Raw genomic sequence first — 24,750 nt, forward strand, 5'->3', positions numbered from 1 at the left:
GAAATAATGCCAGATTAATTATATATATTCACAGGTTTTATTGGTTTATAGGAAAATGCATTATGGAGACATGGTTTCCACTTCATGCTTCCATTCGAGCAGCATTCAGACATCTTCCTCTGCTTCTGCTTCCATTCATCAGCATCTACTTTTGTTTAATTCTGGTGGATTCTGAGCGTCTGAATATGATCTGATGTAGCACGTTCGAATCTACAATGAGGCCCCTGTCACACAAGAACGGTTTGAAGTGAAAACAAAACAAAGAAAAAGGTTGCATTTTGGGTTTTTGCTGCGTTTACATGACAGCAGCGCTCAGAGTTACGGAAACCGCTCTTTTTAACAACTCCTGAAGTGGAACTTGTTGAATGTTTTTCAACTAATCCGTGCAAACGACGGAAAACAGGACTTTCTGGAAACGCTCTGGCTCAACCTCCGTGCAGAAACGCTGCTGCTCTCATTCACAGTTCTGCACATGCTCAGCAGATGGACAAAGAATGTCAAACTAATCCTAATCTTAATCTTAATTAATCTTCAGCTTTGCTCAAAACGTCTGAAAGTCGTTCCTATAAGTCCATGACCATCAAGCGTTCTGCTTCCCGGAAAGAACACTTTAGTAGAAATTAAATGTTAAGCATGCTGGTTTTTGAAGTCAGCGATAAAACAGTTTTTCTCAAAGCTTGGGTTAATATAGGTTACAGTTTACCAGGAGTGATGCGTTTAAGGTCTGAACAAAGCAGGGATTTTTCCAAGAATTATTTTTGATAGTGACTTAATAGTGAGTTGTTCTTTATCTGTTTTTATCAGCCCAGAACGAAGTCTCTGTCACATTAAATTGCTCTTAGGCCACAGGTTCTAATAAGGAAAACCTTTGTTAATTTAATATCACGAGTTTATTGAAGTGCATGAATGTCTTAGTGTCCAACCATCGCTTTTAAGATTGTGCAGCGGGACGGGAGGAGAGAACGCCGCTCTCTGATTGGATGGTTTGTAAAGATGTAAAGATTGTAAAGAAAACAATGTCAGAGTCTTTCACACAGTTTAGTGCTTTGCATCTGAAAACATGATGTTTACCTCTGTTTGTTCTCACAAATGCAAATCTTTTATTTTTTAACAACCATGCAAATCCTTTTCTACACATTCAAAGTTTAATTTCTTTACAGGATGGCAAAACTTGATTGACACAAATAAACTCCAAAATTATGTTGATTAACTTGCAGCTGCAAAATATTCGTGGTGTAATGTTGAACCCATAACAGTTTTTGGAGTTCGCCAACAGATGTTAAAAGACCTGCAGTCAGCAGGGGACGGCTGATATCTGCATCTTCTGCTCTGTCCAGGCTGAGAGGCAGCTGGCATGCTAATTTATGAAAAGAAGCTGGCCGCCTCCTCCAGAGGTCCTGCCGGCCTGACGGCGCTGGTGTAAGCAGTGCCGTCTCTGCTCTGCAGATTCAGCCATGCTCCGCTGACCCTCGCAGAGTTGACACCCTATATGGTAAGCGTAGTAAAAACACTCTGAGTTAGGGCCCAAAACAAATTATTCAGAGGGACTTCTGTTTATGGAAGTGTCACCGTCTCAAGGTTTCACATTTTTGTGGGGGTTTCTGTCCTCTGCTGGGGCCCAGCTGCACACATTTTCATCCCCGAAACACATAAAGTAAAGCCCTGCAGTGGAGAGCTCATTCAGAGTCTTAATACAGCGAATCCCCTGTGCCCGGTAGGTTACACACCGACCAGATTACCACCGACACCCATGGACGCGCCGCGCTGTCCTCGGCACCTGGGAGTCCTCGCCGGTCCCGCTCATGTTTCTCACCGTCAGACGTTCACTTCAGTTTATTAGGCATGCACACGTGCCTCATTCGTTCAGCATTTTCCTGTAATGAGGGGGATTTACTGCCGGGCTAACACCTCAGCTGTGGTGTAAATCAGACCTGGACGCCGTGCAGGGACCAAGCCATTCAGGGACCGTGCCGTTCAGGGACCGAGCCATTCAGGGACCGAGCCGTTCAGGGACCGAGCCGTTCAGGGACCGAGCCGTTCAGGGACCGAGCCGTTCAGGGACCGAGCCGTTCAGGGACCGAGCCGTTCAGGGACCGAGCCGTTCAGGGACCGAGCCGTTCAGGGACCGAGCCATTCAGGGACTGAGCCGGACAGGGACCGAGCCATTCAGGGACTGTGCCGTTCAGGGACCGAGCCACGTAGGGACCGAGCTGGACAGGGACCGAACATGCAGGGCCCGAGCCGTGCAGGGCCCGAGCTGGACAGGGCCCGAGCCGTGCAGGGACTGAGCCGGACAGGGACTGAGCCGTGCAGGGACTAGGCTGGACAGGAACCGAGTCGGGCAGCAAGCACGGTTCTGGACTGAGCCGCCAACAGCTTCCATAGCTGGTCGCAAAAAAAAAAAAACAACTCAAACTACTAGGGAGAAGACTGACCGGGGGGGGGGGGGGGGGGGGGGTGGATGGATGGATGAACAACAGACAGATACAGATGGATGATGGATGGATGGATGGATGGATGGATGAACAGACAGATGGATTAATGAACAGACAGATGATGGATGGATGATGGATAGATGGATGAACAGACAGATGGATGATGAATGGATGGATGGATGGATGGATGGATGAATAAACAGACAGATGGATGATGGATGGATGGATGGATGGATGAACAGACAGGTGGTTGATGGATGGATGAATGGATGATGGATAGATGGATGAACAGACAGATGGATGATGAATGGATGGATGGATGGATGGATGGATGGATGAATAAACAGACAGATGGTTGATGGATGGATGAATGGATGGATGAACAGACAGGTGGTTGATGGATGGATGGATGGATGGATGGATGGATGGATGAACAGACAGGTGGATGATGGATGGACTGTGTCATTGATGGATGGACTGTGTCATTGATGGATGGACTGTGTCATTGATGGATGGACTGTGTCATTGATGGATGGACTGTGTCATTCCATGATCTGTTGGACGGTGGTCATGTGACATGAACACTCTGTTGACTTCTCGAGCTCCTCGCAGTGCTGTCAGGTTGCCAGGTTTCTGTGTTGTTGCTGACATCTGTGTTCTCGATCAGATTATCTGTATTCCTTCTGAGATATTGATCCTAATGACTCACAGTCTTTTTCTCTCACAGTGAAGATCTTTCCTTTGCTTGTGTTGGATGTGGAGGATGAGGCCGCCTTGCTCTCTCTCTCTCTCTCTCTCTCTCTGCTCTTGTAGACGTGACCCTTCTGCAGGTTTTCTTCTTTCACATCTGTGCTGCCTGTTATATTAATGTCAGCTGGGTCTGGTTATGTTAAATGTGGCTGTTTATTCAGTAGCTGCCATCATCACCACAGTGCTTCCTGCTGTAGTGTCCGTCTCTGCATTGCCGTCCAGCTGCAGAATGGCGGTCCCGCTCGGCATTGGGCTTTGAGACTAAAGTATCAAGGTTCACTGTCCACATGACGCTGTTTCTGTGTAAGCAGACATCATCATAAATTTCAGTTAATAATTTAATCTATTCTGAAATCACTTATTTAACCAAAAGCATATTTTTTTCTCTAAATTGACACGAGAGGTTGAAATGCTGCTTGCCATCCACTGGATGTACGTTACTGAAATCAACAGCTCTGGATATCAGTCATTCCCTCAGCTGTAGGCGCTGTCCTTGCTCCGCTGAGCGCTCCGAGGTTTCCAAAATAAGAGACTCTTCCTTGAGTGAAATGTTTTCCACTCATGCTGTCCAACAGGACACTATTCTGGGATTCTAGGTTTCGATGTTGGAAAGAATGTGTTGTGCTACTGTAACACTTGAATTACAATAAAACACATTTATGTGTGATTCTTACTGAATTCTTTCTTCATCCACAGAAACAGGTGTGGAGATCTTAACAGCGACTATTACACTGAACTCCTTTTTACAAGGGGAGACGTGCTCTTATGATCCTGAAGGAGCTCATTCCTCCGAAAAGAAAGACTTAAGAAGCATGAAGAGGAAACACTAGCTTCCCTTTCTGGACGCTGTCTGCGTTTATTTCAGCCGTTTTGTTGCTGTTTCCATGTTCTCTCCACGTTCCATCTTTATTCTTTGTTGTTTAAGAAAAGCAGCTGAGGCAAGTTTTGCATGACTGCTGAAGATATTTCTTCTCTTCCACAAGATCATCAGTTATGACCTATTTACATAAACAGACTGAAATAACATGTGCACACCGACATTGACCTCCAGCCTTCTATTATAATAAAGCTCCACTTTCTATCACGTTATAAAATGTCTCCGGTTCTTCAGACTGAAGGAAGCAACGCATTGAGCTGTAAACACTGAGGGAGTCCAGTCATTCAGCCTTGTAACTCTGCACTTTGGCACAGTTTGTGTAAAGTAAATGGCGAAAGGATTTCACTTTTAAAGCACTTTTTCACCGCTTGAGTAGAGCCCAAAGGCGCTTCACATTGTTAATGACATCCACTCTTTCACACACACACACATTCACACACCGGAGCAAGCGGCTGCCATGGAGCTCCGGTCAGCCTCTGGGAGCAGCGTGGGGCTCAGTGTCTTCCTCAAAGCGACACCGCCGCCGTCCGAAACACTGACTCAGCTATTCTAATGTTCTGAAAATAAGTTAAAAACATCCCATGTTTAATTTATCTAGAAATGAGCCACATCATTTAAAACAGTTCCTGTTCAGCCGGTGGTGAGCTGGACATCACCTTGTCCCCCGGTGTGTCTTCCTGGTCGTCCTGGTCACTGAGGAATGTCAAAGCAGGCCTTCGAGGCAGCACACACTGTGATCTGGACCCGTTGTGTTTCCACTGGAGACGAGGACGGTCCACTTTGATTTGACAGGTTCCCCGCCGTCCCTTGGGGAGCGTCTGCGGTCCTTCAAGAGTTCCCTGGACGCCCCAGAGGCGCTGCTGCTCTTCATGTCTCGGCCCGGCGCTGTCCACAGGCTGCTGGCCACTCTCCCTCAGAGGGGACGCCTCTTTCATGGCCAGCCTCAAAGATTCCGCAGATATTCCCTCAAACCCGAGTGAACTCCAGCCTCTTTGTGGCACTTTGTAGTTAATTCTGTAAAGCCAGTGTTCCCCTTTTTATTTTCTTTTAAGGATTTCGCCGGGTACACTCTGCGTATGCACGGTAATTTCACTCAGTCAGGCCCCAGTAATTTACACCAGGGAATTAAAAAATGAGCTGAGATGGATCTTGACTTTTCTTCTGTTTTTATGTTGTGAACGGCCCTCTCACCAGCGTTCTGCCGTTTGCATGCCTGCAGGGTAGCGAGCCAAGCAAACAAAACAGGGGAAAGATGCTATCAGCACAGGGCGGTCTGATTTAGAAATAAGCAGCGTTTTAAGAGCCACTGACACTGATAAGACACATTCATGACAATTAACTACGAGGATTTAGCGTAAAACCTCACACGATTGCCGGTTGAGCCCGGGTGTGCGACACAGACCGAAGCCTGATCGCCGCGATACGGCGCCGGGCCGAGGAAATGCAGTGTGTAGTGCAGAAAACACGCAGACTACATGTGTGTGTGGAGGCCGCACGGCAGATACGGGCCCTTTTCTTTGCTATAAAGCGTGTGGTTAATGACGCCGGCGCGGGGTTGTGTGGCCCAAAACCAAACCTCCGTTTCCCGGGGGGAGCAGGCGGTCCTGCGGCCGACGTCAAGCCTCAACCTGTGTCACCACCAAAACTGCGCTGCAGGCAGAAAGCAGGCTCTCCCGGCGCTCACGACACATATTGAGACCATTAGATTAGCCGCAGCTCACAATTAGGCTGCTGGCTGGCTCCGCCGCCGCAGCCTGGCAGCGAGGCGGGCGGCGGTCTTCGCCCGGAGCGAGGACGCAGCGGACCGGTCAGACAATGACCGGGTGCTGGGCTGCCCACACTATTCATCTTTTCACATCAAAACAGAAAACAGAGCCTTTCCTCCAGCGTTTTCGGTGCTGGTGAGGCTTCGTCCAGCGTCGTCTCGGGGCCAGATGTTTCCAGGTTGAACACATGTGGCTCTCGGGGTTCAGTGAAGGAAATTACATCAGCCGTCCTCGCTTTCAGGGACAGACGACTGTCACATGCACTCTCTCACAGCTCAGTTCCACAGGAAGTGCGGCTTTCATGGCTCCCTTGCTTCTCCTCCTTCACCTTCTGTCACTGCCGTACGCTCACAGCACCCCCTGTGGCCGGGGTCGGAACGACAGAGTCACTGAAGAAAATGTTAGAATGGACATTCGTTAGTGAGCGCTGTAGCCTAATGACTTGGAACCATTCTTGTCGTTTGACTGTTGTTGCTATCAGTTCTTCAGCTGTGCTGTATGTGGCGCCCATGCAGGAGACACACGGTGGAAAATGGACATGTTGTCTCACTTTGCCCCCTGCGGAGAGACGTATCACTCAGAACAAAGAAATAGGGAGCAACTGACAAGAAACATCTCCTAGTGTGTGTGTGTGTGTGTGTGTGTGTGTGTGTGTGTGTGTGTGTGTGTGTGTGTGTGTGTGTGTGTGATTGAATTGACTGGAGCTTTGCACAGTGTCGAACTGTAATTTGTTGCATGCGATGCTAAAAAAACCAACACTGATTATATTATCCTGATAAATGAAGAGCTTATTGTTCACATTATTACAAAGAAAACACATCAGAAATATTCTGTCGACGCTGGACTTCCTGAAACTGAAGACATATCCACAACATTTGATTGTTCAAAATGTATTTCCCCAGAAATATTCAAGAAAACAGCTAAATGCAGTTAACATTTCAGTTGTCTGTACTCTAAAGGGACAGTTATTTTTCTTCCATTGATTGAAGAGATTACTTCAGGAATGTGAAATCGTGCTGAGGAGGCTTTATATATGTCATTATATAAAAAAGGGCACTTTGAATTTATTATGTCTGGTTCCAGTGTGTGAAGGCCAAAGGGTCACAAACCGACCCCTGGCCTGGTCCTTTACCCACATCCTGTGAGTTTCCCCTTTGTTCCTGATTCTTCTCCATGGATTATGATTGCGTTATGACTTTGAGCGATGTGTCTGAAGCACTGAAATCTGTATGCAAGTTTTGAATTTCAGACTGGAGCAGCTTGTGGAAGAGCTATTCATGCCTACTGTTGGCAGGATATTTAAACACCTGCTCCTACAGTGACGTCTGGAAGATGTGTACTGATATGAGGAACCTGACGCCATATTTCATCTCAGTGGAAATGAACATATCATGTTCCTGTGTTTGAAAAACCTCGTCACAGTTCAGGACTGAATAAGACTTTTAACGTCTAGGAATTTAAACACATCGATAGAACATAGATCATGAAATATGTGCAACTTTGGCATTAATTATAAATAAATGTAACTCTGGATAATGATAATGACGCTGGTGTCTTTTTTATTCTGGGGTAAATTAATGATGTTTGCCGTGCAAATTTAGTCTACGCTGAAACGCCACGCCATCGTTTACAGATGTACTAACGGCTCCATGTGGAAAAGATTAGCTGATTTCAATTCATCACATCATGGACGAACAGCTAATGTGAAAGAAATGAAGAGAAGAGATCTGAATGGGCGGTTCGGCGGGTTTTTATGTAACTCGACTGGAGAAGACGAGGGGTCTAAACAAACGGCGGCGGTGCTGCAGATGTCTGTACGGGTGAGTTTTCAGACGTATGAATGTGGCGTCTGTTACCCGGAGACTCTCAGACGGTACCTGGCCTCCTCCCAGACCCCTCTGCTCCACCTGCTGTCAGACGGCCACCTGCTCCCGCACAAACATCTGCAGCCCCCCGGGGAGAGGGCCGGCCGCCGGCCGCCGGGCCTGGAGAGCAGACGCCAAGTCAGAGACGGGACAGAAATATGAGAGGAATAAAAAGATGCTGTACTGCAGATGAATGTTTATAATCCAACGGCGAGGAGGGAAGAAAAGGAGCCAAGCGGCGATCCAGATGTGTGGTGGAAGTGACTCCCAGGAGGGGTGTCTCCTCCAGACGGGACAGACAGGAATAACTCATCCTTCAGACTGCTGCCTGCCGGGAGCTCGGGCCAGAAGCTCGCTGTGGAAACTCTCCGTCCCATCCTGCATCTAAACTGGACTGGAATATGCTTTCATCTGCTGCTGCTCTGATTCTACTAGTCGTGAAAACCTGCTGTTGATGCAACTGACAGCAGTAGAATATAAAGTCCTCCTGCATATCAAAGGACAGAGGTCATATCAGAGGTCAGGGAGGAGCCTGGCTCACGTTCCAGCACAGAGCGCTCCCGGGCCGCTTTCTTCATCATTTAAATCCGCTCATTACCGGGAGGCGGCGGGGCCTTGTTTGTTCTGGGCCGCTCGGAGAAGTTTCCCCCGCGATAGCGCCCTACACACAGCGGAGTTTCTACTTCTGTGAGAAGTGTGTGTGTGTTGGCACCTGGCAGGGCGGCGCTAACACCCGCTGGAGGTTTGTGTTGGACGGAAGACAGCGGAGAGCATTGCACAACGTCAGGCTGAGCTCACTGCCTCTGTGGACTCTCTGGACGCAGGACTCAGACTGAGACCTGGTCCCAGACCTGCTCCCACCAGCACCACTTTGCTTCGTCTCTGACACACTGATGAAGAGGAGGGCTAGCGATGATAACTGTGGACTGTGTGGACGAATGGCAGCAACAAGACGAGTCTTCAGATACACGCTGCACTAGAAGCTCCTGGTTTTCACTGACCTTCATTTTGCTAATGTGATTCTGTGGAAACCAGCCGGTGTATGACAACATCATGTTTTGAATTATATCTTAAATGTTAAGTATCTCACATGTTTTCATTTTATTTTATTCTATTTGTTTAGCTTTAATTTGAAATGCCAGACTCACTGAGAGAGTAACACAGTGTTCCAGCACTCTGTCCTCTCTGTTAAACTCAAAGGTTACCTAAAGCTGGATTTATTTATCAGCAGCACCCTCTGGTGGACAGAATATGAATTTTCCCAGTTGCAGAATATGATCACTCCAGTTCTCTGCTGAAAGGAACAAGATGGTATCTGTGATGACCTCCATCTATATATCTCCATCTTATACTTCAACTTGTTACACTGTGTGTGTGTTTGTGTGTGTGTGAACATGGAGGGGAGGACAGTGTCAGAAACACAGTAATATTAGAGATTAAATGTTTGACTAAAGGTCCACAGTCCAGCAAGTCCCAGCAAGGAGGCCAGCAGGGACTGTACAGACAGATCTGCCACCCGGCCTCCCGAACCGAACAGCTTTATTACTTATTATCTATTACTGATTGAAACCAAGATTCTATCCGTACCTGTGCCAGTGGTGTTTATTTTTTCTATGCAAAAAACAAACAAACAAACAAACAAACAAAACAACAATAAACTACATCCAGGTGATCATTGAATGAAGTTTGTTTTCCAGTAAAAGAGACTGAGTTATTTTAGCAGCACATTTAAACATTCATTTATTTTCCCTGCCTTGTCGCTGACATGCACAGTTTTAGCTGTCAAATCACGCTTTGAATTTCATTATTTAAATGTTGTTGTTAAGCATTTAAAGGCATTTTATAAAGTAAGGCATCCATCTGTCCAGAAGTTGAATTTAAAGTCATTGTTGAAATTTCAGCATGGAGACTTCCTTCCTGCAGACACTGGTGTCTGACCAGAGAGTCAAACACAGAGAAGCCACTTCCTGTTTCACCTTGTTGGATTTTCTTTCAAAAAGAAGTGCTATGAAGACCAACTTAACACAATAAATGTCTCTAAAATACAGTTTTCAAACGGAAGAAAAGCTCAAAGCCTAATTATACGATAGTCACAGTTTTAAAAAATCTTTAGTCATCACTCCATTAATTAATCACAATTAATGCAATTAACTCTGACAGCCCAAACAATTGTATATGATGATGAAGATGAAGATGAAGATCAAGATGATGATGATGATGATAATGATGATGAGAATTATTATTATGATGATTATTATTATTATTATTATTATTATTATTGTTGTTGTTGTTGTTGTTGTTGTTGTTGTTGTTGTTGTTGTTGTTGTTGTTGTTGTTATTTTTATTATATTATTCAACACACACACACACCAACAGATGGTTTGCTTCATAGTGAGCCTGTCTCTCTTTTGCATATCCAATCCTATGAAACCATTTAAAAAATAATTTTATTGTAAACGACAGTTCCGGAATGTTTGACATACAAATGGAGAAGATAAGATTAGGCTGTATGAACACAGTTTATGTCCATCAGGTAGTTCTTTTCCCTCATTTTAACATTTACTGCAATGCTTTAGAGATCCAGAGGAAATTAATGTTAGTATCCATTTTTACATTGTTTTTTTTTTTTTTTTTTTTAAATCAACCCTTTTAAACTGTCCATTAATTCTGACACTGATGCCAAAAAGTGAAAATACTTTTCAGTTGTGGGGAGAGTGCATCTCTTTGACTTTGTCCATTTGACAAATATTACACACCATTCAGGAATTCAGACTGGAAATGGGTGAGTGGTTTCTCTTTACTCGACCACACGTCCAAACCATACCCGCCATCTGTGAGCAGGAGGAAAGAGGACAGAGGCCACGGCTTCGGTGTGTTTTGAGCTGCATCTGAACTGGACTGAACCCCTGCAGCAGCGGCTGCAGCCTGCGGAGGAGTGCAGACTGCGGCCCGGAGCCAGAGTCTGCATTCCAGCTCGGAGTACCGTACGGTCCACTGCCGCAGCCGGACCAGCAGGAGGCTGCCTGGCTCCAGCTCCCCTGCGCTGTGCCAGAATCGTACTACGAAAGCAAGAGCAAGTGCAGCACTCCTGACTGAAAATCTAAAGAAGTATAGTCAGTGTTAAATCTCACACACACACACACACACACACACTGGTTATACTATCTGCCACATGGTTGTATTGTGTTGCAGATGAGGACAGCTCCAGCTCTGTATGAGGACTCTGTCCTTCTTTGCTGTCCAAATGTCTGAATTCCTCATAATTTGTCACAATAGAAAACTTTGTACGTGACTGTTTGGCAGGAGGGACGAGTGGTTGGAGAAGTTCTCCAAATGAGTGGAGCTTTATCGCCTCAGTGAAGTAAACTCTTCCAGAAGTGGTCCAGAGTTGTGAGAGAGGCCCGGTTTGCCAAGGACAGACTGTTTAACGCACCGGGACTCTTCCAGGAACTGCAGGTAACAAACCGTGAGGAGCCACGCAGGTCCTAAAGGCCCAGCTCGCTAAAAAGTATTTCTTTGAGATGTGTCTCGTCATCATGAGATATTCCAGTAATTTTGATAAGATCATTTCCTGGTAGGAAGAGATTTAAATGAGAAAACTACCTTCTTTTAATGACCAGTTTCTGTGGTAACTACTTGTTACTCCAAGTAACGACAAGCAGTATCTGAGGCAGTACAAAAACAGAAGTCCGTAGAGGTTTTCAGATTTCTGCGATCACATGACTGCTGCACGCCAGGTTCACCGCTGGGTTTGAATAGCTGTGAGAATTTGTGTTTGGATAGACTGACGACCTCTCCAGGTCTGACCCAGAGCCGGACCACGGGACTAGATCCAGACCTCGTTACCCCAACCGGGTTAGAGCAGTACAGAAGGTGGAGAGCTGGACGCAAGGGCGTGAGAGGTGCAGGAAATGAAGCCTGTCGTTTGACATGAATGAGTGGGAAAACAATAAAAACAGCTCATTTTGGAGATTATTAAAGCACAAGAAGTTCATTCTGGTGAAAGTTTAGATGTCAAAGACGTACTGATCAGCAAAGGAAAGCTCCAGCAGGGATATCAGTCTGAAGAAGCTTCTTCCAGCAGAAAACCGAGACAAAGAGTCTCTACACTGCACCATGAAGTCTCTGGATGGACTGAATCAGTAAATAAACACGCCAGACTCGCAGGCAAACCAACTTTTCAGACTGCTGGACCAAGAACCCAAACATCTTCAATGCGGTTGTCCCCATTAAAGATTAAGAACCAGCATCTAAAGATAATCTGTGCATGAATGGAGTGGGGGAGGTTTAATGTCGGACTCATTTGTGTCTGAGCGTGAAAACCTGTCTATGAGCTGATGTTTCAGTCATTTCCACCCCGGAGAAGTGGCGTGCTGGCTGCGTCTCTGCCTCGCTGCGTGTGAAACCACGGCGGCCGTGGCCGAGCCGTTGATCACCATCAGCAGTAAAATCAGCTGCAGCGTGCCGTTACTGCGAGATCAGAGTGCAGAGGGACCCCGTTGACTGAGGATGGAACTTTTCTGGTGGGGGAATCATTAAGCCGGTCCCACCGCTTGATTCCCCCCTCCAGCTGCATGCCCCTCATTCCCAATTGTTTCTCAATTAAATTGAAAGAGTTTGCGGCGCGCCAGAGCAGCAGTAAATAACACGAGCTCGCAAGAAAGCTCAAAGACTGTCAATCAATTATCCCATTAGTGGGAAACTTTACAGAAGAGCCTTGTTTGTCTTGTGTGATTAATAACTCAAGCATGTTCCAGGAGGCCACAGTCTGCAGGCGGACTGCTGCAGTCCATTCGAGGCGCGATAACAAGGCAGACGGGGGGTCCGCCGTAACCCCGCTCTTATCCAAACCAGCTTCTGTTATTCCTTTGTGCAAAAGGATTAACTTAACAACAGAGCCGAGGTCATCCGCTATTCTCTTTATAGAGCAATCACAGGAGGCAAAATGGACTTTATTGAAATAATGAGCATGCACATACAACATCTGACATGGACTCGCAAGCTTTCTCTGGGCTTTGAAGAGAACAAACACATCGGTGAAACTTTAAGCATTCCCTTTATTTCTCTTCCTCAGATATGTTGTGAAAAGAAAACAAATATCATCGCAGACTCCAAAGCGCTGCTCGTCTCCAGTGTACAAAACTAATCAGCCTGTGTTTCTTGCCCAAGGTCTTCCCATTTTTTTATTAGCAGTATTCAAGCCCCCAAAGTGAGGCAACATGAAAGAGAGAGCAGAGCACTCCGAAAGATGGCTTCGTCTGTGCAATTTATGTCAATCTGGCTTGCTTTAGCGTGTTTACAGAGCGATCAATTCCCCAACTCCAAGGGCCAACATTGTCAAAAATGAATAATTTAATAATGATAACCTTAAACTTTCTGTTTTGCCATAATTGCCTCTGTAATGTTCTTCCTGATTTTTTTTTCTTCAGGAAGCAAATAGACATGACTGGAATCAAAGCAGTGCTGCTTGTTTATTTCACTGTGGTGACAAAAAACGGAAAAGAAAAGAAAATATCCCCCTGACCTTCAGCGGCTGACAGATTTAGCAGATGCTTCATCTCGAGGCCTTGATGTCCTCTAATTCCTCCTAATGTCTGCTCTTGTTTCTAACGACTCTTCTTGCTGACTTTCTTCCTTTCTTTTTTCCCTGAAACGTTTTAAATGAACATGAAGTTCACACAGATCGGTTCCCCTCACCCTCTGCTCGGCCTCTTCAGAATCCGTCCGCTACATCCATTTCACAGGCGAAGGACTGTTTAAGATCTTGCATAAGCATTAGGATGTGAATATCTGAGCTCCTTACACAGCTCATCAATGAATTATGGCCCGCTGCTTTCCAAAAGATACCACTGTGTGAGATCTGCTTAGCTGATGAAAAATTACATCAACATCAAAGAAGTCCTCTTAAAAGAGCAAGTTTAGAAGAATTAATATTTGATAATGCTCAAACCCTGCAAAAGCACACAGGCAACGAGTGCCTGCTAATCTCTTAAGAATATTAAAAGCCCTAATATGCCATATTTACTGATATTAAGGATTAAAACAGCATATAATATGCGTTTAAAAATCGTTTTGCATATCAAAATACAATTTGTGAGCAGTGACTTAATGGTAGTTAATAAGATTCAGTTGAAAAGGCAGAGTGGAGACAGACAGAGCAGGTTCCTGTCTGCCACCCTGTGGTCAGTGTGTCCCACTGCAGGGCCGGGAGCCACCACAAACAGCATGATTTCACTGAAACTCTGGCACTTTCAACCACTAATCCACACACGTGATGTTTGAAGTGAAAGGTGCAAGAGCTCCTTCGTTCTCACAGCATGAGGCTCCATGTCTGATGTTTCCTGGAGCTCAGACACAATCGTGTTTGGCCAAATCAGATTCAAAGCAGAAAGACTGTGTTAGCGAGAGCCAGTGAGTACAGAGATAAAATGATTAACAGTTACCAGTGAGAAGCACATGCTTACGCACAAAAATCTGAATCTTTTCAAGTAAATAATGTGAAAGCGGGCAGAAAGGCTTCATTTCAGATGAAGTTTAGGGTGGGGCGGTCATGGTGCAGTGAAGTCTGTGAAGCATGAGGCTATCATCTTCACAACGTAATTATAATTATATAACAGCAACGCAAGGGTAAAATGAGGCTAAAGATGTCTTACAACTTAGAAAGGAGAGAAAAAACAAACATGTCTTAAACATCAGTTCAATATTAAAATGCAGGAAACATTAAAACTACATTATAAAAGATGAACGATTATGAGTTACTTCAGCGCTGAAAACATTTTTCTAAAGAACACACATCCAAGGCAAGTGTATTCACACTCAAAAGTGTTTAGCTGAGCCAGTTTGGAGATAACAAAAGTTTGCTGGATGTAATTTTTCTGTTTGGCAACATCGGCTGAATCAGAGATGTGAAAACATTCACACCGTTTATTCATCCATCTTAAAGAATATCTAAACTTTGTCTACACTTCTAGAGTCATGCAATTGATGCTTTTCAGACTAAACTAAGACCACAGTGTTCAACAACAAGATCACGGTTTTGTGGTAAAATTCTTATTTCATCCCTTTGGGGTGAAATTTGAATGTTTTCCAGAAGTTCCGCCTCGGGCACCACCTATGTAAAGCTGTGCTTTCAGTTCCTCTGACCTCCGTTGTCGTGATGACGGGGTCTTCATCTCACCTTCCTGACCTGAGTTCTGGGGAAGCAGTGATCCGCTGAAATGTCAGGAGAACATCTCCTCTCGTTTTTTAATGCATTATTATTTGAAATGTTTCTCAAAAGGCAAATCTAGAGGAAAAACCACAAAGCTGTCATTTCTGGTGCTTTGAAAAACATTTCAAACACATTTGGTGCACAGATCGCAAAGAAATGTCTTTGCTTTGGTCTTTTACGCTTTTCATCACTTTGTGTGTGAAAATAGAGTTAGAGTTAATCAAATTCACAAAATTATCAACTTTTTATGAAGTCAGTTTATGCGACAATCAATCCACATCGGATGCTTTAAAAATATGTTGGTTTCAGAATTAGAATCACTGATTTTATTAATTCTGAAATCACAGACATCTCTGAGTCTGGTTCTAGAAAGTCTCCTCTGAGTCTGGTTCTACAGAAAGTCTCCTCTGAGTCTGGTTCTACAGAAAGTCTCCTCTGAGTCTGGTTCAGCAGAAAGTCTCCTCTGAGTCTGGTTCTAGAAAGTCTCCTCTGAGTCTGGTTCTACAGAAAGTCTCCTCTGAGTCTGGTTCTACAGGAAGTCTCCTGTCAGTCTGGTTCAGCAGGTTTCTCCTCCTCTGACTCTGGTTCAGTCATCTCATTATGTTATTAGCAGTTAAAACAGCTCCATGCACACTTGCTTTGTCTTCTTGAAGCAGCTTGATACTAAAGGTGCTGCACAAGTTACCTAGAAAACAAACAAACACACAAAACAAATGAAAAACTAGTGGTCAGAATAAATAACTGAGTTAATTTCCAAGAAGAAATCCAAAGGTGAAACGATGCTTACCTGAGAATTCGACTGTCTATTGAGGAAGTTATTTATTAGAAACACAGAGGAACTGTTAGAAGACCTTGTGCAGGACTTCTTCTGCTTCACCTCTTTCAGAACAACTTCAACACAAACGCCACGTCACATAAATTATACTCCTCTACATTTTGCAGCCTCAGCAACATGTTGTCAGACTATAGTGGACTGCAAGAATAAATTTCAGGAATAAGATCACAGTTTTTCTTTATGTTGCATTATTTCTGAGTATTTCTGAACCCTGTTGAAGAAGGATCTGCTTCTGGAATTAAAACTCTTTCTCTGGACAGACGAGTCACAATGAGGAGTCCGCTCGTGTTAATTATGCATCAGTAAATGTCTGGGAAAAAGGTCATCGCCGATGTGATGGTGGAACTGGCGTTTCAACTACAAAGCTTTAATTTACAGAGCAGGGGAGAGACGTGGTCCGGCACTGACCTTGAATTGGGGCGGAGGCCGGGAAAAGCCTTCATTAGCGAGCCCGTTCACCTGAGCCACCAGAGAGAGAATTCATGAATGCGGGGTGAAGCGGGTAATTCACACTCTGCCTTGTGCCCTGTGATTTAAACCAGTCCTCTGCCTCTCTTTGTTAACCAGCTTCAGCATAATGATGTAGTTTTCTGTGATGTTCCAACACCATGGCTGGAGGCAGGAGTTTAGTCAGCAGCGTGCAGGATCAAGGAAAAAAAAAGTGAGCCACTGAAAATGGAGAAAAATGGCTGGGAGTACCCCAAGGTAGGAAATAAATTGCAGACGATAACTAGCGAAGCGAGGCACAAACAGCATAATAAATTGTTGGAGATTTTGCTCTCATTTTGCAGAGCAAAATCAAACTTTGGAGTGCGCACTTGGCAGGCCATTAAAAGAATTACTTCATGCTCTGAAAACAGAGGGATTGTGTCAATCCCGATATTGCAAACACAAAACAGACAGCACGCTCCCCGGAATTGCTTTGTGTTTTCTGCCATCGAGGTGGGTGCAGCGATGAGTTCAGATCACAGCCAGGCAAGCACAAATACAGTAAGTGACTTGGAAATAGCTTTGAAAGAAACACATCTCTGCTGAATAAAGGAGCTAAACCAGGAGTTAATACACACTGGCATGAAGTAGATAAATATTTATGCGCAAATATTTATGTCTTACAGTTTCTCAATATATTGGTATTAATGATTAATGATCTGTATTCCACACTTTAAATAATTTAGCAAAAATAAATAAGTCATATTTTGCCCACTTGATAAATATTAAACAGATTTTGGTGAAATCCGTGCGATGGTCTGAGAAATTATTCTGGCTGATAATAGCAATTACTGGTGTAATGTAGGCCTACACTGAGAGATTTGTTGGTTGTTTGCTTGATCCTGTTAATATTTCATTTGTTTGTGAACGTGGGAATTACCATTCCAATCAGGCATGGCCGCCGGAGCGGCCACACGCCGGCTGAGGTTTCCCAGCAGCGCGAAACAAGACATGGGATTTGAAAAATCCTTCGTGGAACTCACTGTGTTTAGTGAAGAATTAGCAGCATTGTTCTAACAAAGCCAAATAAAGGCGACGTATTTTAAGCTCCGATGCCACTATCACTTACATCAGGCAAAACAGCAACTTTCTGAAAACATTTGGACTGCGTCTCTGTGCAGATGTTGGAATCCAGTCCTGGTTCCAGTCCAGAGCAGGGTAGAGTAACCCCAGGTAGAATTTAAGTGTGAGCGTGTGTGTGTGTGTGGTTTCATGGGGACAACAGCACCCACTCATGGCCAAACAGGAAAACTACATGTTGTGTAAACCAAATGTTGCTGTGTAATCACAAAACTTTTCTCAAATGGAAACATGAAGCTGAAACATCATGTCAACAAGGCTTTAATTTTTATTATTAGAGCTGTCTTCAGACCTTACAGTGAAATACAGTCCTGCTTTCATGATTTCTTCCATCACTTCGTTCACTATCTGAACAATATGAGACAGTCAGTTCTGGAAATCCCAAAACATCTAAAACATGTTTATTCAGTCACCGGTAATGCCACAAGCTCCCTCTAAAAACCTGAGAAGCCCCTCTCTCAACTTTACTTAACCTTTAAACCCAAACACTGGTTGGCACACTCATCATCATCAACTTACAGAAGCATGAACTTTCAGGAAAAACCCCAGAAAGTTTTTTTTCATTTTCTTTGTGTGTGTGTGTGTGTGTGTGTGTGTGTGTGTACAGGTTTTCCTATCCTTGTGGGGACCAAATGTCCCCACAAGGATAGGAAAACCTGCACGACGTGCCTTGTGGGGACCTTTTTCCGGTCCTAATGAGGAGAAACAGTGTTTTCTTAACCATGTTGTTGTTAATGAAAAAATAAAAGTGCAAAAACATTTCTTTAGGGCTACACCTTGTTTTGGTGTGGGTTAGGGTTAGGGTAAGGGTCAGGGTTAGGAGTTAGACATGAATGGGAGTCAATGGAAGGTCCCCACAAGGATAGAAATACAAACGTGTGTGTGTGTGTGTGTGTGTGTGTGTGTGTGTGTGTGTTGTTTTTATTGCCGCATGTAGATCTGAACGTGAATTCTTCAGAGCAGGAGCAGCGCCAGGTCCCCCTCCCCATGTGGTTTTTGAGAACCCCGGATGGGAACCCGCCCATGGAGGACACGGCCTTGGTGACAGGGTGTATTTTCCTGACCGTGATGGATGTGGCCTGAAACGTCTGCGTTCCTGGAATACTGGATGGTGTTAAGTACGTCTTTGACGGTGCCATGTTTTTAAGTTTGAGAAGCCTGATGACTTCCCAGTGAAAACATGGAAATGGCTCTTCTACAAGAGAAACCATGAGGCACCATTAATAATGCATTTTTTTCCAGCATGCATTCTGCATCATTATTCTACAATTTAAATGAGGGTTAAAGCTCACTGCTTCACTTGTACAAGAGCGGTTGGACATTAAATATACAACAGTAACATATTTTCACCAGTGAAGCTTCATTCATTCATTCATTGGTGCTGCTTTAAAATTCAGCCCAAGGTCACGTCGTGTGAAATGTAACTTGCCGCCCTGCTTGTAGTTCAAGTTCTTACATGGTGGCAGACACAGCTGTGGTTTGGTACACCGGCAAAAGAAAGCTGACCCATAGCACCAAGGCTACTTTACACATTTCCTGTAATTTGATGGACTGTAGCTTGAAATATAACAGGAGTCGATCTTTTTTTCATTTTTTTTCTTTTTTTTTAATTGTAAAAGTGAAGATCATGGTAGCCTAACTCAGAGTTAAAGTAATATTTACAGTCTGTATTATTTAGGACCAATTATATACATGTGTTTGAGTGTTTTTGAGTTTGTGAAGCAAATGGATATTCCAATACAATGTTAATATGGCATGTATGGTAAATTCTTTTGAGTTTTAAATCCACTTGTCTTATTTTCTTTTGAATTTTCCAATATCAGGATGGATGGATGGAAAATAAACAAATGTATTCTATTCTGTTCTATTCTATTACTTCATGTCTTGCACACCTTGCTCTTGACAGTTTGGACTCCCATCAGAACTCTCTTCATTCTCAGTTACAAATATGCAGCGAAGTCCTGAAAACACTCGGTTCTTCCTACACACTGAACGCTCCTCTGTTTGGGTGCTGTCATCACACATTTGCTGTAGAATGGTCCCCCTGCCATTCATGATGTTATTTTTTTGTTGTTGTTTTGATTGAATTTTGGTGAACATAGGATTTGTTTCAATTTATTTTAGAAGAGGATTTAAAATGAGCATGTATTCAAAGTTTTTGAGATGACTGAATGATTGAGGAGGTCTGGAGGTCTTTATTGAATGTGCCCGTCGGTAGGCTGCCACACAGCGCTGAGGGAGCCCAGACACACATCGGGAGAACATGCAAACTCCACACAGAAAGGCTCCCGGCCGGTAGTTGAACTGGGACCGTCTTGTTGTGAGGTGAGAGTGCGAACCACTGCTGCACCGTGGTTTATACTGCTGTGAATACCCAGGTGCTCTGTGGTCATAAACGGCCATTCTGCTCAGGTCATTCTGAATGAGTCAAAATGTGCCAAAACATTCCTCAATACCAGCTATATGGAGGGCCAAGCTGTGAGTTGATTTCAGAGTTCAGTAAGATAATTATCACTTGAAAAAAGGATCCATGTTCTCCCTGGGGTCCATGAGGAACCATGTAGCAACCACGCCTGCATAAATGGACAAAACAGTGAAAAAAACCCGACCATTTAAAGGTAATAAAGTACCACATGCATCATGAGCACTGACTTCCATCTGATTTACTCTTTCCCAGCGACACCTTTACGGCCAGTCAAGCACATCCGAGCGGCCACGTATGTCTCCCGGGCCTTATGATGACCTGGTCTGTCCTCATAGTTACACCACCAGAACCAGCAGCAGCCTGAACCGCTGATACAAGGCAGGATGAATGTTTTCATGTTTACACCAAATTCCTGGTGAAACACCGGAATGTGGCTGGATGATGGAAACTCATCAGACTTTCAAGGTTTTTTGCCCATGCCACCTCGTGGCCTGGCGTGCTAACTGCATTGTCCCAGCCAGGGCCGGTCCGAGCTTCTCCGGCACCCTAGGCGAGCCCGGCACGACCGCCCCATGCTGAGAGTTTTCGAGCTGGGTGGGGTGGGGGGGAGCGATTCCGAGCGATGCCGAGAAGTGCGGCGCTCACACGGACTATCAGAGCAGCGCAGAGCGGTGCTCACACGGAGCGTCGATGCGCCCCTTGTACAGCCACGGCGCCCCCCCCCCCCAGTATGTGCCGCCCCTGGCAGGAAACTGCTTCGCCTGTAGGACGGACTGGCCCTGCTCCCAGCATTTCAAAAACACAATAAAAGATGACTTGAGAAATGACTGCGTGAAACCAGTCTCATCTGTAGTGGAGCCAGAATGGGGTCAAGGGGGCGGTCGCCCCAGGGCCCACAAGGCCATAGGGCCCCGTTTCATGTGATGTTTCATGTGATGTGCTCACATTTACTCGTTATAAATTATTATAATAAAATGTGCAGTGTGTGCGAGAAGGTATACGCATATGATTGTGGGCTCCAATTTGCCAATTCTTACATTACGACTGTCCATGAATGCATCAGAGCTGTAAGCCAGCGCTGATTGGCTGTTTTTCTTTTGCACTTGATCTGAACTCTTTGGAGGGAAGTTAAACAGTATGCTAAACACTATGCTAGCCGGTAGCGGTACCACCCAAAACCTAACATCGGAGCCACTGGTGAGTCAGTGAAATCTTCAGAAATATTATCTTTATCAGAATGCTGTGGTCTTAAACACCTGCCTGTCTGAATGTGCCTTGTGTTGCTCTCAACTATAAGAGACCGGGAGTCTATTTTTTTTTCTCTAATATCCGTGAATTCCAAAATATATAGATAGCTGTGTCTATATCTATCTGAATAGATTGTGTAATTTTAGACCAGCTGTGTTCATTTTATATTTAAGCTGTATCAAAGATGGTACAGATGTAGCCAGTGACTTTATTTGAGTTTTCAGCACCATGGACAGCGAACACTCTTGACACCTGTCAGGCTGCAGTTGTGTGTGTTTGTGTGTGTTTGTGTGTTTGTGTGTGTGTGTGTGTGTGTGTGTGTGTGTGTGTGTTTGTGCGTGTTTGTGTGTGTGTGTGTGTGTGTGTGTGTGTGTTTGCGTGTGTCTGTGTGTGTACTTGTTCTTCAGAACAAGTTTGTGAACTGGTTTGTGACTTTATTCTGCTTTCTGAAGCATACAGGTTTGCTTGGCTCAATGAAAGTGAGCATTAGTGTGTAGTTTGATGGAAGTAAGAGGGATTGTTTGAATGGTAAAATTACTATCATAAGGGCCCGTCGAGAATGCTCCGCCCCCTCTGTACTGAGTCTCACGCTCCGCCTCTGGGTCCCATATATATAGCTTGACACTTTCTGTGTTTGTTTGTGCTATGTGATATTTATTTCTGACTGGGATGTAAATAAACAAAACAAAACAAAAAAAACAATTCAAATGAGGTGAATCATCTGCAACAAACCGTCAGACTTTCTGCATTTATTCCACAAACACCATACAAACAGCACTGAAGGATCAGTGCACTTGCTTTTAACTTTCTCTCTCTCTCTCTCTCTCTCTCTCTCTCTCTCTCTCTCTCTCTATATATATATATATATATATATATATATATATACATACACATACATACATATATACATATATATGTGTGTATAAAATTGTAAAATATATCACTGTAAACACTGAGTAGTTAATGTGAGACTGCCTCATCTCGTGTATATTTCTCTGTATTAGTTTAGACTGTCATTGTAAATAAGAAGTGCTTCTTCGCTGACCCCCCTGGTAAGATACAGGTGAAAAAACAGATTTTTCTTATTTTCAGAGCTTTTCTCTGTTAATTATCTGGACGAGGAGTTGGTTTAATGTGAGAAATGTAGTGTAATGAGTAATGAGGTCAGGATCACGTCTCCACGTCCCCATCTGACTGTTCATTGTTTTCATATACATTTACGACACACACTTATTTTATTTTGTCCGGGGAGGTGAGCACTCGGCTGAGGAAGTTGCGGGACATGCGGCGTGAGCGCGCAGCGACGCCTCATTCCTCCGTCCTCCGGACCAGCCTTCGCGGTTTCCCGGTAAAATGGCGCCCGGCTGAGAGGAGCATCGGTCGCAGGGTCACAGCCGGAGGATGCGAGCCGCGCCGCGCCGTCCCGCGGTAAGTGCCGCCGCGTTGACGCGCCGCAGACGTGTGCGTTCTTCTTGCGTGTGGCCGGCGGGGGGTGCGGGGGGCGCGTGACGGGGGAGGCGGCGGCGGTCAAACACCGCAGTGAGCAGGTGAAGGTGAGGAGGTGCGGGTCCGGGCTGAAGCCGCAGACAGGCTGAGTCCTCCAGTCAACATGGTTCCTTCTGCACAACAGCCAGTTTGTTTGAGTGAAAGCAGCAGCAGCATAGCGGCGACTGCACTGTGGAGTTTGCTCTCCTCTCCCTGCTGTCTGTTTTGTTTCATTGCTCTTTGTGGTCTGGAGTTAGTCTGCCTCATCAGTGCGTTCGTACACTGCATGGAGTTTGCATGTTCTCCCTATATGTATGGTTCCTCCAAGTACCCTGGTTTCATCCCACTCTTCAAAAAATATTTTCTAACTTCCCACAGGAGTGAATGTGGCCTCGTTTACACAACAAGTTTTTCAAGTGAAAGTGCTGAATTTCCCATTGTGTTTATATGACAACGATGCTCTGAGAAATGGAAAATGCAAATATTTGAGAGTGGCTTCTGACATGGAACTTTACTAAAACACTGCAGCTTCATCTCTGTGGAGATGGGCAGTACCACAACTCTGAAAACACCTTCATACAGACCGCTGAAACACAGCATCTTCTGCACAGGCTCAAGAGTGTCATGGCTCTCAGTCTAGATCCTCCTGGTCCTGGTCTTGGTCCCAGTCCCCTGGTCCTGGTCCTGGGTCCGGTCCAGAGTCTCCTGGACTTGGTGGTTGTAGAGTTGGCGGTTACTGTAGTAACAATCATACTTGGTCGTCTGTCCATATGAAGGTCTCTGCACCTGCTGTGGGACCAAGTCCGTGAGTTGCCAGCCTAAGTCCGTTCTCAAGTGTTTGCACTCGAGTCCTGAGTAAAGTCCGAAACAGTCGAGCACGGAGTCGAGACCTAGTCCTAAACTTTTTACCTTGAGTCCTGAACAGATCATTAAAACATTTTCCGGGAGAGACATTGACAAGGACATTTTTGTCCGAGATTTTAAATCAAACAAAACTTTAGGCATGTGGAGCACAGAATGCTTTATGTGATAAAAGACAGTTAAAGAAAAACTGATGATCTGACAGATAGGAGGCAAACTAATTAAAAACAGTGCCGGAGAGTCCTACCAGGTTTCAAAAGTCAAGATGTGAAGGTCAGCTGCATCAAAATCACACGATGTGATCAAATGAAGTGAATTAAAAATCATCCACATGTCACTCTTTAAAAAAAGAAAGAAAAACCGTGCCACATGACTCGTCATGTCACTGCACTGAGACTCCAAGCAAGTCCAGCGCTTTTTTTGATTTAATCAAGTCGTGTCAAACAGTGATAAAACCGGGACTGGAGTCTGAGTCGAGTCCGAGTCCCAGGTTCCCATCTGTCCTGCTTTCTCCAGAATCCCACAACTCTGAATTAATGTCCTCTGCTCCATCCAAACAGAAAAAAAAACACTCTTTAAAAGGAAGAGGAGTCTGTGACATATAGAAAAGGACGCCATGCTAAAATTTAATGGATTACCCACAAGCTTCAGTATTTGAAATGACTGAATGAATGAAATAATGTTTATTTCAGCTCAGCTTCAATGATAAAACTTCAGATTTCAAACTGACGGAAAGAGTGTAGACTGAAGCAAAAGCTGGTTTGTGTCTATCCCTCCAACAAAACTCAGTTATCACAGTAAAATAGGGACGAACAATGCAGAAACACAGTTTTTCATATTGTTGACTGTTGGCTGTGTGTATAGCCGCTCCCAAAACGGCTTTAATCGTCCAAAAACTCATTAGTTTCACCAATATTTCATCACGGTCCGCTCAGCCTCTCCTCCACAGCCCGGTGTCCAGATATGTCATATGCAGATATATGTTCGGTAAATGCACGCGTGTCTAGATACGAACGTCTAGAAAATGTCTATAGATCTATGTCTAGGTAAAGCCGGAGCTACGGAAGCCGCATTGTTGTTGTGACTGCTAGCGGCTTGGCGGCGTAGGAACGCCGTGGCGGTGACGGGGGAGCATACTGAAGCCTTGACGCGCGTCACGCGTTGCAGGCGTCAACGCCTGAAGTTGGGAAAATTGGACTCTGGAAGCGTCAACCCGCGCGTCATCCAATCACAGACGAGCACTCTGAGCGCTGATGCGGGCCAGAAGCTCGTCAAACTGGGCCCGGGAGAGGCGGAAGTACAGCTGAAAGCGAACCTCATCCTCACGCTGGCCCCGCGATCTGGGTCCGGCCCCGGAGGGTGTGAGAAACTCTGCGCTCGCCGGCGGGCCGCTGGGATGGCGCGCCGCACCGGGGGGCCCGGGG

General features: G+C 45.0%; 1 protein-coding gene across 1 annotated transcript in view; it reads left to right on the forward strand.

The window, feature by feature from the left end:
- Positions 1-7,540: 7,540 nt before the first annotated feature.
- Positions 7,541-24,750, forward strand: part of znf644b (zinc finger protein 644b) — a 47,410-nt gene continuing 30,200 nt past the window's right edge. The window contains 1 exon segment of the mRNA XM_030083618.1: positions 7,541-7,831. Within this exon segment, the coding sequence (XP_029939478.1) occupies positions 7,541-7,831 (291 nt within the window).

The sequence above is a fragment of the Salarias fasciatus genome, chromosome 23, assembly GCF_902148845.1.
Source record: "Salarias fasciatus chromosome 23, fSalaFa1.1, whole genome shotgun sequence".
In the NCBI taxonomy this organism is placed as follows: Eukaryota; Metazoa; Chordata; class Actinopteri; order Blenniiformes; family Blenniidae; genus Salarias; species Salarias fasciatus.